At 34.6% G+C, this 17,173-nt stretch overlaps 1 protein-coding gene across 1 annotated transcript; it reads right to left on the bottom strand.

Moving 5' to 3' along the window:
- Positions 1–851: 851 nt before the first annotated feature.
- Positions 852–5,333, bottom strand: LOC114279853 (lysine--tRNA ligase). Its single transcript, XM_082878051.1, has 6 exons — positions 5,211–5,333; positions 3,275–4,367; positions 2,079–2,222; positions 1,865–1,933; positions 1,627–1,770; positions 852–1,395 (listed from the first exon to the last, which is right to left on the bottom strand). The coding sequence occupies exons 3-6, from the start codon at positions 2,154–2,156 to the stop codon at positions 1,306–1,308; spliced, it is 381 nt and encodes a 126-aa protein (XP_082734177.1). The 5' UTR covers positions 2,157–2,222; positions 3,275–4,367; positions 5,211–5,333; the 3' UTR covers positions 852–1,305.
- Between the last annotated feature and the right edge of the window lie 11,840 nt (positions 5,334–17,173).

Below are 17,173 nucleotides of genomic sequence, written 5' to 3'. Positions count from 1 at the left end.
CAGAAGCTGAAGGTGAGAGGAGCAGGGCTGAGTTCGAGAAGATGAGAGTCACAATGGAAAGCGCTCGAGCCGAAGCTGAGAAAGAGAGGGCTCGGACTGCTGACCAGCTTAGATCCAATGCCAAGGAGAGGGCAAATGCGAGCGAGGAATCGCTCAAGTTAGCCAAGGAACACTGCTGGAAATTAGGGTTTTAGAGGTGTTTAAAAAACGCCGCTATAAGTCTTAAAAATGCCGTCAAATCTTTTTGTGACGTTTAGCACCAAACGTCGAAGATGCGGCCGTCGCTATAACTCTATGGCGCTTTAGAAACGTCGCTATATTACTATAGGTTGCGTTTTATAAAAATGCCGCTAAAAGTTCTACTAATTGTAACATAACGTCACCATGCTATTTAGCGACGTTTTTAAAACACCGCCGCATCTCTTTTTACCAACTATTTAGCGACGTTTTTAGAAACGCCATGATAGCCCTTTTTTTAAAAAAAATTGTGCTAATTTTTTTTAAAATACCTATAATAAAACTAAAATAGTATTAATATAAAATAATAACTCCCATTCATATAGTACTAATATAAAAAAAAATTATGCTAATTTTTTTTCTTTTTTCAATTTACAAACCTCTTTAACATTTTGAATCCTCCTTGTTTCTGATCATTTTTTATACATGTATTAATAGATTTTCATCTTTCCATGGCTACAGGAAAAGCCGGTAACAGTAGCAAAGTGTTGTGATTAGCATTTCACACTAAAACCTAGCATAACTCAATTCAGTGACCACTTTATAAAGAAATTTACTAACCACCATCATCAGTGAAACAACACATCATCTCAAATCTATGCACAAATAACTGATTTGCGAAGAATTAGAAGTGTACTCAAAATAATTGGATTGTATAGTAAACATAGTACGAGGACAACCCTTACACAATAACAGCAGTACTTTCTTAGGGAGAGACAAATGAGATGGTCTGGCCAGAAACAGACCACAATGAGAGCCCCCTGAACAATGGTTGTCAATATGTAGGTTTATAACCAAAATTTGGAAATGACTTCCATAGTATTCTGACAAAAAGCCAACAGCAGCCCTCAATCCAGATTTGACAAAAACATGCACAATTTTAATGTTTTCAATCCTATGTTTGTTTCTCACCGCCAAAACAAAAGTAAATGAAATGAAAAAAAATGAAATTAGAAACAATTTAACCAAAACAGAAATAAACCTTCTGTAGGCATATTTAAATGCATAACCAAAATAGAAGTAAACCTTCTATAGGCAGATTTGCATGTATATTGGCAGATTGAAAACCTATACTGGACCCAAGCCAGAAGCTGTTTGGATGTGTTCTTTAGCAGAAGGTTCATCCTGAGGTTTCATGGCCGGAAAGAGTAGAACTTCCTATCCCCAAACCAAAAATTGACACTTAAGTAAAACAGCTCAGTTGAAAAAACTTTCTATTGTAGAATGTGAAACTTCCCACGTCCAGCCAAACACACCCAACCCCAACCCCACCAAACCAACACTACCAATAAATTAAACAAATGAAAAATCACCAGCAAGGAAATCCAAAACTACAAACTGATAACACATGAACATTTCACACAAACCACACAAAGGTAAAACACAAACCTTGATGTTCTGCGAATCTGTCATCATCATTGTTAGTCGGTCAATACCCAGTCCCCAACCACTAGTTGGGGGAAAACCATACTCGAGAGCCGTGCAAAATGTTTCATCCAAAGCCATTGCTTCATCATCACCTGATTGTCGGTCCTGAAATTTAATCATACAAAAATCTTCAGTCAAGGCACCCCACACAACATGACTTTACATGCCATAATGATTCAATTCCTAATGATCATAATACCTTGAGTTGGTCAGCAAACCGTTGGCGTTGTACCACACGATCATTCAACTCCGTGTATGCATTGCAAACCTACGTACAGAACATAGATGGCATGCAAGGAAAAAATATAAATATAAGTAAATATATATATATACATAATCCTTAGAAAATCACTATTTTAAAAAAATAACAATAATAAAGAACTAAATAGAAATCCTTAGCTGGTATGACATACTTCACGCTTATTAACAAATAATTCAAAACGTTCAGTCAAGCCTGGTTTTGACCTATGCCACTTTGCCAATGGACTCATAATCTCTGGATGGTTAATAATGAAAGTAGGGTTTACACATGTCTCCTCCAGAAAGTGCCTCACAAGCTGCATTCAGAAATCTAATCATTAATCATATATAACACAAAAATTTTGGTCTAATTTTAAGTTGCAACATCATCACTCACAGAATCCATGCTCTGTATTCCTATGATCGAAGTCAACTTAGATTTCATACTAATTTATTTCGATAGAGGACACAATATGAGTAGAAATGAAAAATAAGTCAGCAAAACACTATTCTACTTTTATATTGGAAGTGGCAGATGCATTTTGAAATGAAAGTGCTACTACAAATCGAAGTAAACATAGGAACAAACAAGACCTAAAAAATCACAAATATGCTGGCTAATTGAAAGAGAACAATGGCTGAAGCAACCAACACCAATTTAAAACTTAGAAGGGCTGACTTTAATAATAATAATAATGATGGTATCAATAAAATATCAAAAAAAGAAGGGATTATTAAACAACATGTTGTCTCTTGTACAACAACCCATATTTAGTTATTTTTATTATTTTGGCAGTCCTCTTGTCCGCATGACACTTTGGACTCAGATTAGGCAATTCAAGTCCCACCTCTTTATTTTGCTACCATTTAGATGGCATGCCCTTTTACTGGGCTACTACACTTTTCAGTGAGGGACAGTAATGCCATAAAACTAAACCCTATGCTACGCCAAACATAGAAGAATGAAAACTTGCTGGGAGCCTTACTTGCCAACTATATTTACAACTAACTCTTTCTTAGTCTTATCTGCTCCAGTATCAAAATCATAAACGTTGTTGCTGCCCATTTTACACAGAAAACAAAGGAGTAAAAGATAGTTCTACTATGAAGATGTTTACAATTGTCTTGCGCATTTTCGAGTCATATTAAACTGAATTCCATAAACCATCAAGGCGTCTTAGTATCACACCTTAAATTTAGACAAGTGATTATAAGAATCGAGGAAGCCAATAACACAATAACGTCTAGTTAATAACCCAATAACAGAAAATACTGAATTTAAAAAAGAAAAACAAAACTAGTCAATCAAAATTTTAATTGATGACTTCGAAGAATTCTCAAAAGATCAAAGAGTAAAAAAACAACTCACAGTGAGAGGAACCAAGGCAACAGAGTAAATTGGTAACTTGATTGCTCTCCATATCAAGATTGCTCTAGCAATGTCCTCTTCCTTTTCCTCTTCATAAGTAGAATTCTTGGAGGAGATGCACTGACATCTATGCCGCCAATTGAGTCGTCTTGTGGAAGTCCTATTGAGATATCAGAACACATAATAGCAACCATAATAATAGAAGAACACATGCTCATTGAAACAAACAAGTATAAAGTGAAGATGTGACTCAATTTGTTCCAATGCCAACAAACTATAGTAGTCATTGGTTCCAAATCATCAAGGACTTTAAAAAATTAATAACAAAATGTGTATGAGACAGTAGAATTTTCTGGAGAATTTATTGTAGCTAATATGCTTTAAGGTTTGTGATGAACTCTGCTAGGAGCATTCTTTCACTTTGAAGTTACTTTATGTTGTATAGCTTATCTTTCACTTTCTATATTTTAGTCAAATCCAACTGTGGAGCCAATAGTAAATTGTTGGACAAGATGATAAAATATGTTGTGCCATAGAATTGAATAGGGAAGACAAAAAAGGGAAGAAATTCATAGAAGGTAGAAACAGGGCTTGCTTATAGTTCAACCTTGCAACTCTGCAAAATTTAATGTGGACTTAAATATGCATGATAAAGATGTATGGCCTTTAAACTCAAATCTACTTATATACTCAAAAGTAGAAATGGAATCAACTATTTAGAGAACTTCTATTATCACATATTCACACACATAAATATATATATATATGGTGAAAAATTTAAAGATGCTGCACATCTTTAAAAAACGAAAGTGAAATCTACAGTCATTAACTAATTTTCCTATTAATGAAGTGCAGAAAAAATGAAAAATCTACAAGATTTTCTGTTGGGTAGCTTTGCTTGGCCGTGTATTGAAAAATCTACAAGATTTTCAGTATAATGGTTCAAATAAATAAAACCACTCATTAAGATAAAAGGTACTATATGTTATTCCCTGCTCGGAAGATATGCTGTCCAAGTCAACACTGAACCAGTGGTCTCATGCCCAGAAACTAACATTGACAAAAGGTCATCTCGTAATTGTATGCTTGATACCTGCAACACAGTGGCACAAATGTAGAAACAAAGAGCAAAACCTTGCATGTCAATTTAAATGTGAAGAAGCCCATTAAACTGAAAAACCTCAAGCAATTTCTTCCATCATATCCACCAAGAACATAGAGTATGCCATTAATTTCTGCTTAATTTCTTAGCTACAATAGAGAGCATATCCTTTGCATTCTGATCCCAGACTCACATCACATCCTTTGCATTTGAGTTGATAATAAAAATTAATAAATATTACTAGCTTAAAAACTAATCTACACATGAATGACCACACTCATTTATGTTCAAAAACTCTTGGGAAGCTGTACCCTCCTCAATAATGTTCTCATGAGAGAGAATGCCAAACATTATCTTGACAATTATCAATAAGAATGTAACAGGGAATTTCTGCACACTCTGGGATCAGAATGTAAATTTCTGCTTAATCTCCCATTTATCAGTCAAAGTTCTTACAAAAAAAATTAAAAAAAAAAACTTTCAAAAGCAACAAAATATAGAAATGAAAATACAATTTTACTTATTTAATCTTTGTCTGAATATAATAACAATGAGAATCAAAAGGAAAACAACTGGCAAGAAGAAAGATTTCAACATATAATTCAATTCCATAGATAGCTCCGAAAGGAGGGGAGCGGGAATAGACAACATACTATCATCTCCAAGCAGCTGAAATAAGTTGGTGCCACAAACAACAATAGTTCAACCACATCAATGACTAAATCTCAAACGAATGAAGAAATGTCTCTAAAACCACACCAAGAATGTATGACAAACATAATTGTCAAATGTGAGCCAAAACTACAATGATAAATATGGGTTAGAAAATTACACCTCCTGAGATTCTTATTTCTCATGGCAAACCTCTCTGCAGCTCGAGAAAGTGCTTCTTTGGGACTTGCTACCATCAGATCATCATCCATGCTGAGTTTTGTCTACAAGTCATCTGGTAATGCCTGCAAAATGATTAGATCAGGAAAAGGGTGCTTGGAAAAAGACATTAGAAGCTCTGGAAAGTTTCCATACCATAACCTCATCTACAAGTTTCTCCAACTGTATTTGTTCTATATAAGTACGAGGAACGTATGATCCTTCCAATTCCAACTACTCGGCCACACACTTTACAAGTACGCGATCTTTTCCTTGCACCTGCAATGAAAATAGCATCCATTTTTAGTTAGAATTTTTAGCTCTAATGAAGAGATTAAAAGTTTAGAACAATTAAGAGACAAAACAATTATGGGGTACGGCTCCATCATTGTACTCTCTAGCAAGAAAGATAAAAGGAATATTTCCTTAGAAAATTCCTACTCCATTTAGCTGTTTCCTCCTGAACCACTACCAAGTTGACACTCTATAGTGTGACAAAAATATATGGCCATCTAAAATAAGTAGCCTTAGTCTCACATCACATCTTTTTTTGTAGTTGCCAGAGGTGTCACAAATTCAAAATGCTTCAATGGTAAACAATACTAATGCCAATTAAATAGATAATGATATTTTTGGACATCAAATTTGTTCCATGTTCAAACAAGACGAGTTGGCAAAGATGGTTGGACATACCCGATTACCATCCAAGTCAGACTTCTTCCCAAGTGACTCCATGACCAACTGTTGTAAATACCTACTAAATAATAATAGGCTATCCTTGTAAGGAAGAACAACCATATCTTGTGGAAAAACAAAGAAACCAAAGCATAAATATTTATGAGTTAAACTGCAACATAACATAGGTATCATAAATTATTTGTGAAACTGAAACTGAAGCATAGCAGTGAAATAAATAATCATTTCACATTCAATTATGCAATTTCACATCAAGTGTATTGCATGCACGTGTGTGTGTCTCCACATGAGAAGTAAGAATTCAAAATGTATCCTCCTAGCCAAAACTGGGATTTGAACCTCACTCTGCACAAATTCTGTGTTTCTGGCCAATGAACTTCACTCTGCACAAATTACAACAAAATATTAACCAGCGAATCATGCTTATAAGATAGAAACCACATCCTAGGTTTGAGTTGAGAAAGTGTTGGTGTCCAAGAGAACTCGAAATTAATTAGAAAAGCGCTGCAAAAAGGAAAAGGTTTGAATCCCAAAATTGGTAGAAAATTGGAACACAAATGGAATGTAAGAGGGAAAAATGGGATCTTTGATATTACTGATTATCAAACATCTCTAATAAACATATAGTATGCAATTTGATCAAGCACACACTATGCAAATTTATCAATGCTATTATATAAAGCATGCACAATGTGACTCATATCATGTGTTTTTTTCTTTTTTTTTAATGAATGTCCCTCAGAACAGTTTTTCTCATTCATTTCCCAAATTGCTTAATTATGGTTTTTCTCGTTCATCAAACCGCCCCGCAATAATCAAACCCATCTAAAAATTTAAATGTGAAATTAGTACTAAACCCAGCAATGAATCTATTCAATCAGTTTAGTACCAAACCCACATAGGATATGCATAGACTATACACACATACACACATAAGTGTACAGATATGCACGCGCGCACATACACACACACACACACACAGAGGCTATACTGGTATGGAAGAAGGGTAAGCGACGACGGAGATGATGCCGTTTCCTTCTCCTTTTTGCTTAAGAAATTTTGGAATTAAAAAACAATACTTTTTAGAGTAAATTTTAAATGCATTTTCTAAAATTTGTTTAAAATACGAATCGGCCCTATGGCTTTAAAAATTATATTTTCCCCTTGAAATTTCTAATTTCATAACAAATAACCCTTTTATTAATAAATTATCAAGTCAGTTAACAATTTTTAATGATATCATAAATATATTTCGATTAATAATTAAGATAATTTTATTATTATACAAGAAAACAATTAGAAATTTTATTTTTTCAGTTAATTTTGTTAAATAAAAAATTATGACGAAGAGATATTTGTAATTTTTCAAACTATATAAAGTAATTCATATTTTAAACAAACCACAAAGAGTATATTTGTTTTACCATAACTTTTATGTTAGGGAAATCAATGTTTGTTATAGGGTTAGGAAGAGATTATAAGTGATTAAGTAGAACATACTTTTGCATATAGGATTGACAAATTTTAAACTGCGGGCCAAGCAACCAATTCTTATAATCTAACCTACCAAACTCAACCCCTCACCTTCTCAAACCACACGAGTTGGTGTGAATTGGTGCAATTTTCGGCTGATGTAGTTTTTTTTTTTTTTTTTTTTGGTTTTTTGTAAACCAAATGGGCAATATGAGTCGAAGCGTTGCAACAAAAACAAAAATAATATCCTTGAAATTTCATATATACAATTTAAGGCACTGATGATAAACGTCTTGACCCATCCTACTAAGATCAAACCCCTTTCATATTCAGATCTTGCAAGCTCATGGCCACTTGCAAAATTTCCAATAATTTGGGAACTTTTCACCCTAACGGACCAAATCAAAAGCTACTTAATTCGTAGTCTCTCATCAAATTTATGGGTTTCTTCTCATCTAATTAGCAGCATACAAGACAATAGTTGACTATGGATATCTTCTTTTTACCAAAAAAACTAAAGAAAATAAAATAAAATAAAAAAGGTTTCAACAATGGGTATCCATAATCCTCCATTTCCATTTGGCATGGTCAAGTAGCACCACTATCTGAGAGGGAGAGCTATGAATGCAGCAACATTGAACGATATTTAAAAGAACCTAATGACCTCTTAAATTGTATCAGCATAATTATAGACAAGTTGAAGTTCAATTTCACTGCAAAACTGCAACTTGAAATCCACCCCATTCCTCCGCAGCTATTTTTAGTTTGAAAGCCCAAGTAACTCTCAAAAACTATGTCATAACATCAGATTATCAATATGCACAGACCAAGCAACGAAAAAACCTCTTACATCTCCTACTTCAGAAATATAGAGGAACATTGGTGGAGAATAGTTCCCATTGAAGATTGGATATCACTAAACATAATATGTCATGCCAACTTCTATAAGGCTAATGTGAGGAATGTTAAGCGCCAGGGCCACTGCAGTTCTTTTAGAGAAATGAATATCCAAAGTCAATAACAAGCTTGTTCAAAAATGACGAAGATCTCCTCGCCTTAACATAAGAATGGCTTATAAACATGAGACCATAACAAATAGCCTACAGTATGCCAGGTTTACACATGTTTCTGAAATAATTTAATTCCATTGATACTATAATAATTTATCAAAACAGTTTAGTCCTGAAACAACAATTCAGTTTTCCAACAATTCAGGGTAGGGGAACATTTATAAAAATACGTAGCATGCAACTACTCACCTGAAAACGGAACAATGTAATCCTCGAATAGAGTATAAAAGTTGAACTAGTGCCCTGAATCAAGTATGAAAACTACACGTCAGTACTAATTTAAAAATACTAAAGAATAAGAACTAGGTAATCCCAAACTAAAACGCACTAACACGGCTCAACCCAACTCACTGTTACTCTTAAATATTACCTAAGCTAATGTTCTTCAAGGTCTAAAATTACACAAGACATGGGTTCAGACCGAAACTTAATTAAAGTAACTTTAAGATAACACAGAGTTTTAAACAAGTTTTCACAATCTATTCGCTAACTTTGAAAATTAAAAACCCACTCCACGCTGTTCAAAAAATTCCAAAACCCTCCAGATATCAACTTATATATCCTAAGTTTCAAACCCAATTGGTTTCACTTGATTTTCTTAACAAAATAATTATTTACAATTAATTATGCCCAAACAGATTGTTTTCGACAGCACTTTAAAGAAATTAATGGTTCTCTTAGTATACACAAACAATCAACGCAAGGCCAAAAATTTAAGAAACTAGACTCGTAACCGGTTTTAATGATGCTGATTTGATAATTTTTGGATTTATACCCAAAGAGAACAATACTTCCGAAGTAACTGTTTTAAACCCATTTTCTAGACAGATTTGAACGCACCAGTTAATATAGATTTTGACTCCCAAAACGTATAAGAAAATTCTGGTATACAATTAAATATGTAATTAATCTACTGTAAAAATTTCAATTCAAAATTCATTCATTTGATATGGTTTCTTGATTTTTAAAGTTTGTGATTCTGTGCAGAATTTTTGGACTAAGAATTACACCCATTCTTTATACGTGAATTTAACTCCTCAGATTTCTTAACAGTATATATATATAAATAAAATACGTACACCTACAACCTCTCCATCAATGAACTAAATCATAGAATAGAATAAGGATAAAGAACAAAAATAAAATAAAGAAAAAAGCTAGAACCCTACTACATACCCAAAAGTTCTTCTTTGATTGCAACTTTTTTTTTTTTTCCTTCTCTTTCAATCTCTCTCAGTTATGGAGACCTATGATCTGATAGAGTGGACATAAAACCCTAAGCTTCCTCACAAACATCTACTCCCACGTTTCTTTATTATATTTTATTCTTTTTTTTTAATCTTTTCACCAATTAAATTAAATATAACTATTAGATCAAAATATACTTAATAATTTGTTGCCTATTATTATTATTACTATTTCTTAACAATAAATCTTAACTCTAAATTAAAGACTTCCACCATAAATTTATTTCAGGTTTTAAAACTAATTAAAAGACCCTCTAAATATTTAATTTGCACTTTAAGATTCACTATCAAAATATTTGAGATTGTGAAATTATTATTATTTAATTATTTACTTGATTTGTATGTTCAGGTTCTCACATTCTCCCCACCCCCCTCCCCCTAAAAGAAAAGTTTCATCCACGAAACTAACCTGAATAAATCATGAAAATAGATGTGGGTACTTCTCGCGCATCTCGTCCTCGCACTCCCAAGTTGCCTCTTCAGCTAAATGATTACGCCACAGTACCTTAACCAATTTAATGGCCTTTGTATGCAACATTTTCTCTTTCGAATCCAAAATCTGAACAGCCATCTCCTCATTCAAAAAATCCTCTCTAATTCGAAGCGGCTCATAATCTATCACATGTGACGGACAGTGCACATATTTTCTCAACATAGACACGTGAAACACATTATACACTCTTGCCAACATAGGGGGTAGAGTAACACGGTATGCAACCTCACCAATCTTCTCCAATACCTCAAATGGTCCAATGTATCTAGGACTCAACTTTCCTTTCCTTCCAAACTTGACGACTCTTTTCCATGGTGATACTTTCAAGAATGCCATATCCCCCACATGAAACTCTAAATCTCTCCTATGATGATCAGCACTACTTTTTTGTCTACTTTGAGCAGTCAATAATCTCTCTCCGATGGTAATAATTTTATGTGTAGCATCCTCCACCAAATCAAGTCCGAACATTTGTCTCTCACCAACCTCATACCAATACAAAGGAGACCTACATTTCCTTCCATACAAAGCCTCATAAGGAGCTACTCCCAAACTAGAATGATAACTATTATTATACGCAAACTCCATGAACGGCAAACAAACCCGCAACATATTTTTCAAGGGTTTGAATAGTCCTCTCTGATTGGCCATCTATCTAAGGGTGATAATCTGAACTAAAATTTAACCGAGTACCCATAGCTGACTGTAATGCACTTGAAAACTTAGACACAAAACGAGGGTCCCGATCTGACACTATTGACACAGGTGCACCATGCAATCTAATAATTTCCTTCACATACAACTGTGCAAATTGAGCTAGAGAATAGTTCAGCCATACTACAATAAAATGTGCTGACTTGGTTAATCTATCAACAACTACCCAAACTACATCGTGATTACTACTAGTATAAGGTAATCCGCACACGAAGTCCATGGTAATATGATCCCACTTCTACTCTGGTATAGGTAAGGGTTGTAGTTTTCCCATGGGTTTCTAATGTTCTACTTTAACCTGTTGACAAAAAAACACTGAGCCACAAATTTTGGAATATCATCCTTCATACCATTCCACCAAAAATGTTCACGAAGATCTCGATACATCTTAGTGCTTCCAGGATGAATGCTGTAACTAGAACTATGCACCTCCGTCATAATCTCCTTTATCAAATCACCACCAGTAAGAACACAAATTCGGCTACGAAATCTAAGCAACCCATCATCACTACCCACAAAGTCTACATGCCTACCCTCTGCCGTCTCTTCTTTAATACACTTACATTGGGGGTCAATCTCCTGAGCTAAATGAATTCGTTTTCCCAAGGTTGGCTAAACTGTCAATTGACTACAATAAGTCCTCTCACCAGGCATAACAACCTTAAGCCTCAAACGTCTCATGTCTTCCACCAAACAACTCTCAATAGACAACACAGCTACATCTCCAACTGCGACCTTCATACTTAAGGCATCTGCCACTATATTTGCTTTCCCCAGATGATACAAATATTCACGTCGTAATCTTTTAGTGACTCAAGCCATCTTCTTTGCCTCAAATTTAGTTCCTTCTGTATGAAAATATACTTCAAACTCTTATGATCAGTGTAAATCTCACATGACTCTCCATACAAATAATGTTGCCAGATCTTAAGAGCGAAAATCACTGCTGCTAACTCCAAGTCATGCATAGGATAATTTCTCTCATGTACTTTCAACTGTTGTGATGCATAAGGAACCACCTTCCCATCCTGCATGAGCACACATCCTAAACCCTGTCGTGAAGCATCACTATAAATCACAAAACCACCCTCATCTGCCGGTAAAGCAAGGATTAGAACTGATGTCAATCTCTGTTTAAACTCTTGGAAGCTACACTCACAATCATCATTCCACTCAAACTTTACCCCTTTCTTGGTGAGATTGGTAAGTGGCAGAGCAATATGGGAGAATCCTTCTACAAACCGTCTATAATAACCAGTAAGCCCTAGAAAGCTGCGTACCTCTATCACAGAAGTAGTTCGTGGCCAATCAACAATTGCTGCCACTTTCGTGCTATCTACAGATACCCTATCTTTACCCACTACATGACCCAAAAAGGATACACTGCTCAACCAAAATTCACACTTCTTAAAATTTGCATACAGTCTCTTCTTCCTAAGCGCCAGCAGTACTACCGTCACATGCTGCTCATGCTCCTCCTTACTCTTCAAATAAATTAGGATGTCAATAATAAATACTACCACAAATTTATCCAACTAGGGTTTAAATACTATGTTCATCAAATCCATGAATGCGGCAGGTGCATTTGTGAGACCAAAAGGCATCACCAAGAACTCGTAATGCCCATAATGGGTTCTAAATGCAATCGTAGGAACATCCTCATCCCTTACCTTCAACTAGTGATAGTCTGACCTCAAGTCAATCTTAGAGAATACTTGAGCTCCCTACAACTGGCCAAATAGGTCACCAATGTGTTGTAAAGGGTACCAATTCTTCACTATAACTTTGTTCAGTTCCTTATAGTCAATACACAACCTCATCGACCAATCCTTCTTCTTCACAAACAACACAGGTGCTTCACAAGGTAAGACACTACGCCTAATGAAACCTTTGTCTAACAACTCCTGTAACTGAGTTTGTAACTCCTTCAACTCCAATGGTTACATTCTATAGGGAGCTTTAGAGATATGTGTTGTATTGGAGACCAAGTCAATGGAAAAATCTACCTCACAATACGGAAAAAGACCAGCTAGATCCTCTAGAAAAATATCAACAAATTTCCTCATTACAGGAAACTCCTCTAACTTTTGCTCTAGCTGTTCGATACTCACCACACAAGCTAAATAACCATGACACCTTTTTCTCAACATTCGGTTAGCCTAAAGAGAAGAAATAAAATAGATAGAAGACCCCTTCCTATCTTCTTGAAAGAAAAACTCATGTTGTCCTGACCTAGCAAAAGCTACCCTATTTCTAAATCAATCAACAAAGGCGTGATGCTTCGTCAACAAATCCATATCCAAAATCACGTCAAAATCCTTTATCTATAAGGAAATTAAATCCACTAGAAAAATCCGACCATCCAAATTTACCTCACAAGATCAACAAACATCTCCCAATACTATTGTTTCTCCTAATGGAGTAGACACGGTAATACAAACATCTAAAGTCTCACAAGGAAAAGACAATCTGTGTAGATATCTAGATGCTAACTCTTAACCTTCAAAATGAAATCAAAAAAGATTCAACATAAGTTTAAACAAAACTAACCAAACCACACACTACTAAGGAATTTGGGGACTCAGACCTCGTCTAAATGATGAAATGCAAGATATGTAACTCAATAAACTATACCTCTGATACCATAATTGCCACACCCTAAACTCGAGTATGACCGGTAGTGGCCCACAGGGCCTTAGCTCAAGGCACACGTAAGCCTAGACAAGAATCCATAAACACATTGAATAACTTTGTCACACCCTAAACCCAAGTATGACCAAACGTGGCCTACAGGGCCTTAGCCCAAGGCACACATAAGCCTAAACACAAATCCATAATCACATTGAACAACTATACAATAGTCCGATCATAAATAACCAAACTCAATCCAGTGACATGCCACAAGTATAAACAGCAAAACCAACCGTAATCAATACCATCCAAACTTACGGAATATAAACAGCCCACATATCAAAATAATCCTAAATAAACCTCAATAAAAATAAAAAGAAATATGCACAAACTTGACATAACAATCTAAAATAAAAAAAAAAAAAAAAAAAAAGAATGTCCTAAAGGTCCATGCAATTGAGTCCTTACTACGCCATGTGTCCACTCTAAGTCCATCTAACACATGGAAATGATAAACAACTAAGTCTGCTGATAGCTCAGTGAGTAGCAACAAGGATAGTAAATACAGTTTGAAAACAGGGTTCAACTCCAAAATAAGATATATATATATATATATATATATATATATATCACAGAAACTAGATTGGCATACACTTTTTGTAAAGATAATCTGTTTCAAAAAGAAGATTCCATAGTTCAACAGTTAAAATACTTATGTCTATCAAGATCGTGATAAATGACATTTTTCACTTAAAACAAATTACAACATGAACACTAATAATTTTATGGGTACCAAGAATAATAAGTAACATGCCACACAATTCTATATATTTTATCATTTTTTGAATGAGCCAAATGTGATAATGAATACTATGAAATATTATCATTTTTTTATTTTATTTTAGTGAACCAAACTGAACATAAAATCTAAAATTATTTGGAACCACAGTTTTAGACAAAATTTGGGCCCAAAAAGGCTGCCTTGTCTGCCTTCCATGAGGCTATTTGTGACATTTTGTTTTGACGGTCGCTCGAGCGAGGGAAGTGTCGCTCGAGCGTGGAATTGTTGCTCCCAGTATCGCACGGATTTGCTGGTGTGCTCGCTCAAGCGAGGAAAGTTTCACTCAAGCGCAGAATGCTAACTTCCAGTAATTTTACTGTAGCACTGCATAACTTCTAGGGCCTTTCTTTTTCTGCTCAAGCAAGGGAGTTGTCGCTCGAGCGAGCCCTTTAAGTTGTGTCTGGTCGCTCGAGCATAAGAAGTCACGCTCGAGTGAGCTTCGCAATATCAACTTTTTAAATATGACAATTCTAGATCATTCTCTCACCTCTTCTTTTTTATCTTCCTTCTTCTCTCTCTCTCTTTACAACACCCTAAGTTTCTACCATAAAACACCTCTCATACACTTGAAACCCAATTAAAATCTCTTGTTAGGAGGAGAGAGCACTTGAAGAAGATCATCTACTACTGATTGGATTGTGGGTTTGTGTAAGATTCTCGTAGGAGCTTGACTTCTTTCCTTTATTTTCGAGATAGGGATACTTTTACCCTAGTATTTCTTTATTTTGGAAGAATTTCATGGTGTTGTTGTGACTTATGAGTTAATTTGAAGATCTTGTTGGATTAAAATCATATTTACATGAATAACCATTTCACTTGATATTGCTTGAAATTTCTTAAATCCGTTTTACAAAATAGGTACATAAATGTTATTAAAACTCATATTTATGATGAAGGTGAAAAACCCCCAAAGTTGGTAAAACCCAAACTTCTCAAATTGAGTAGAAAACACTAATTTGAATGGGATTTTCTTTAATTCATGGAATATTATGAATAATAAAGAGATAAAAGATGTGGATGTTGATATGGTAAAGGAATTGTGGCTTGAATGTTATTTTTCTTTGAATATTATGTGTTGTTTCATCTATTGTGATGATGGATGCTTATTGATGGAATTAAAATGTGATAGAATTGTCAATTGTGCATGAGTTCAGGTAAGAGTCGGTTTTGAAAAATGTGGTGTTGTGTTGGTACCCGTGTGGGGAGGTTAAAAGGTGCCCAAATGCCCTGTCTAGGCTTATCGGTGGACAAATGTGGGAAAGATGTTTTTGGGTGTCCACACAATCCTGCTGTATTGAAGTTGGCAAAAGTGAAAAAACAGATGGTTTTCTTGAGGAGCCCACTTCCCGCCATATAATAGTCGGCAAATGTGGAGATGGTTTATGAAACTAAAGCAAATTGTGTTGATTACATGGGACTCATGGTTTGTTTTCTATTAATGTGATTGTTTAAATGTTGTGTTGTGAAGGTGTGAAATATAATTGTCCATGTTTTATCGTTATGTAATCACATAAATAGTGAAGATTACACGTGTTCATAACTTCTGATTATGTTGTCTCAAGGATGCCATAAATTCATTCGAATGATTAATACTTGGTGAAATGTATTCCCACTGGGCAATTTGCTCAACCCTATTTTATTTTTCAGGGAATGATGAAGTTCCGCCTCAGTAAAACATGGGACAAATAGTTGATTTTGAGAATGAAAGACAAAGACATACTTTATATTGGCACTTAAATTGTTTTGTGTTAGTGACCTATTTTGTTCTTGATACACTATGTATGCCTGTGAGGCAATTGTTGTTGTAATGCCATCTAGCTTCTTGAACTAGGATTAACTTTGGGGAAATGTAATCTTGAACATTGTAAATTGGGGAATGTTAGTTCAGTGGGAAAGATGGCTCTTTTTGGCATCATATTGTTATGGTTGTGGGATATTTCTTACGTTAATTGGCAGGGTGTTACACAATTGGTTTAATTTCATATAGGTCTTAGGATCGGCCCTAAAATGTTGGGAGCCTAGGTGGACTCTTGGAGTTGGACATTTTATAAATGATAACACCATAGGTTTTGCAGTTTTTTTATAATAAAAAAAAAATTGAGAAGACTTTTCCAAAAATAAAAAATAAAAGAAAAAGAAGAGTTTCAACCTAAATTATTTAAACCAAGAAATATTCTTATGCTTCCATTCTTCTAAATTCATTCCTTTTGCTCAACCAATTTTTTGAAAAACCTAGCTGTTATCACCTTCCAAAATTAGCACTCTTTCAATTCTATGCAAATCTCACATAAAGGTCACTCTCTTATTCAAAATCATAACAATCCTAACAAAATTATTTAGCATATAAATTTGATTCTAGAGAATTCGGAGAAAATCTTTCATAGATTCTAGCAAATCCGAACAATGTCTAATTTGACTAGCTATGCAGTTCGCAAATCTTTAAGGAGAAGATGTTCTCAAGATTGCATTTTGGCACCGTATTTCCCCGCTAGTAATCCAGAGAGATTTGCCTGTGTCCATAAAATCTTCGGAGCAAGCAATGTTACTAAGATGTTAGAGGTAACAAACAAATCATGATATTACTTGCGATTTTCTTAGCCATTTTTAAGATTTCTAGATATGTTTTATATGCTGAAATTCACATTATTACATTACATCATAAAAGAATCTAAATAACATATTTTTTAAGTACTTTTCTATGTATAAATTATGTGTATAAAGCATTGTTAAATCATAATTAATATTCCTTGAGTTTCTTTGAA

The sequence above is a fragment of the Camellia sinensis genome, chromosome 7, assembly GCF_055761805.1.
Source record: "Camellia sinensis isolate YWXY chromosome 7, ASM5576180v1, whole genome shotgun sequence".
Classification (NCBI taxonomy): Eukaryota; Viridiplantae; Streptophyta; class Magnoliopsida; order Ericales; family Theaceae; genus Camellia; species Camellia sinensis.
This window is presented reverse-complemented; position numbering and strand designations above follow the sequence as displayed.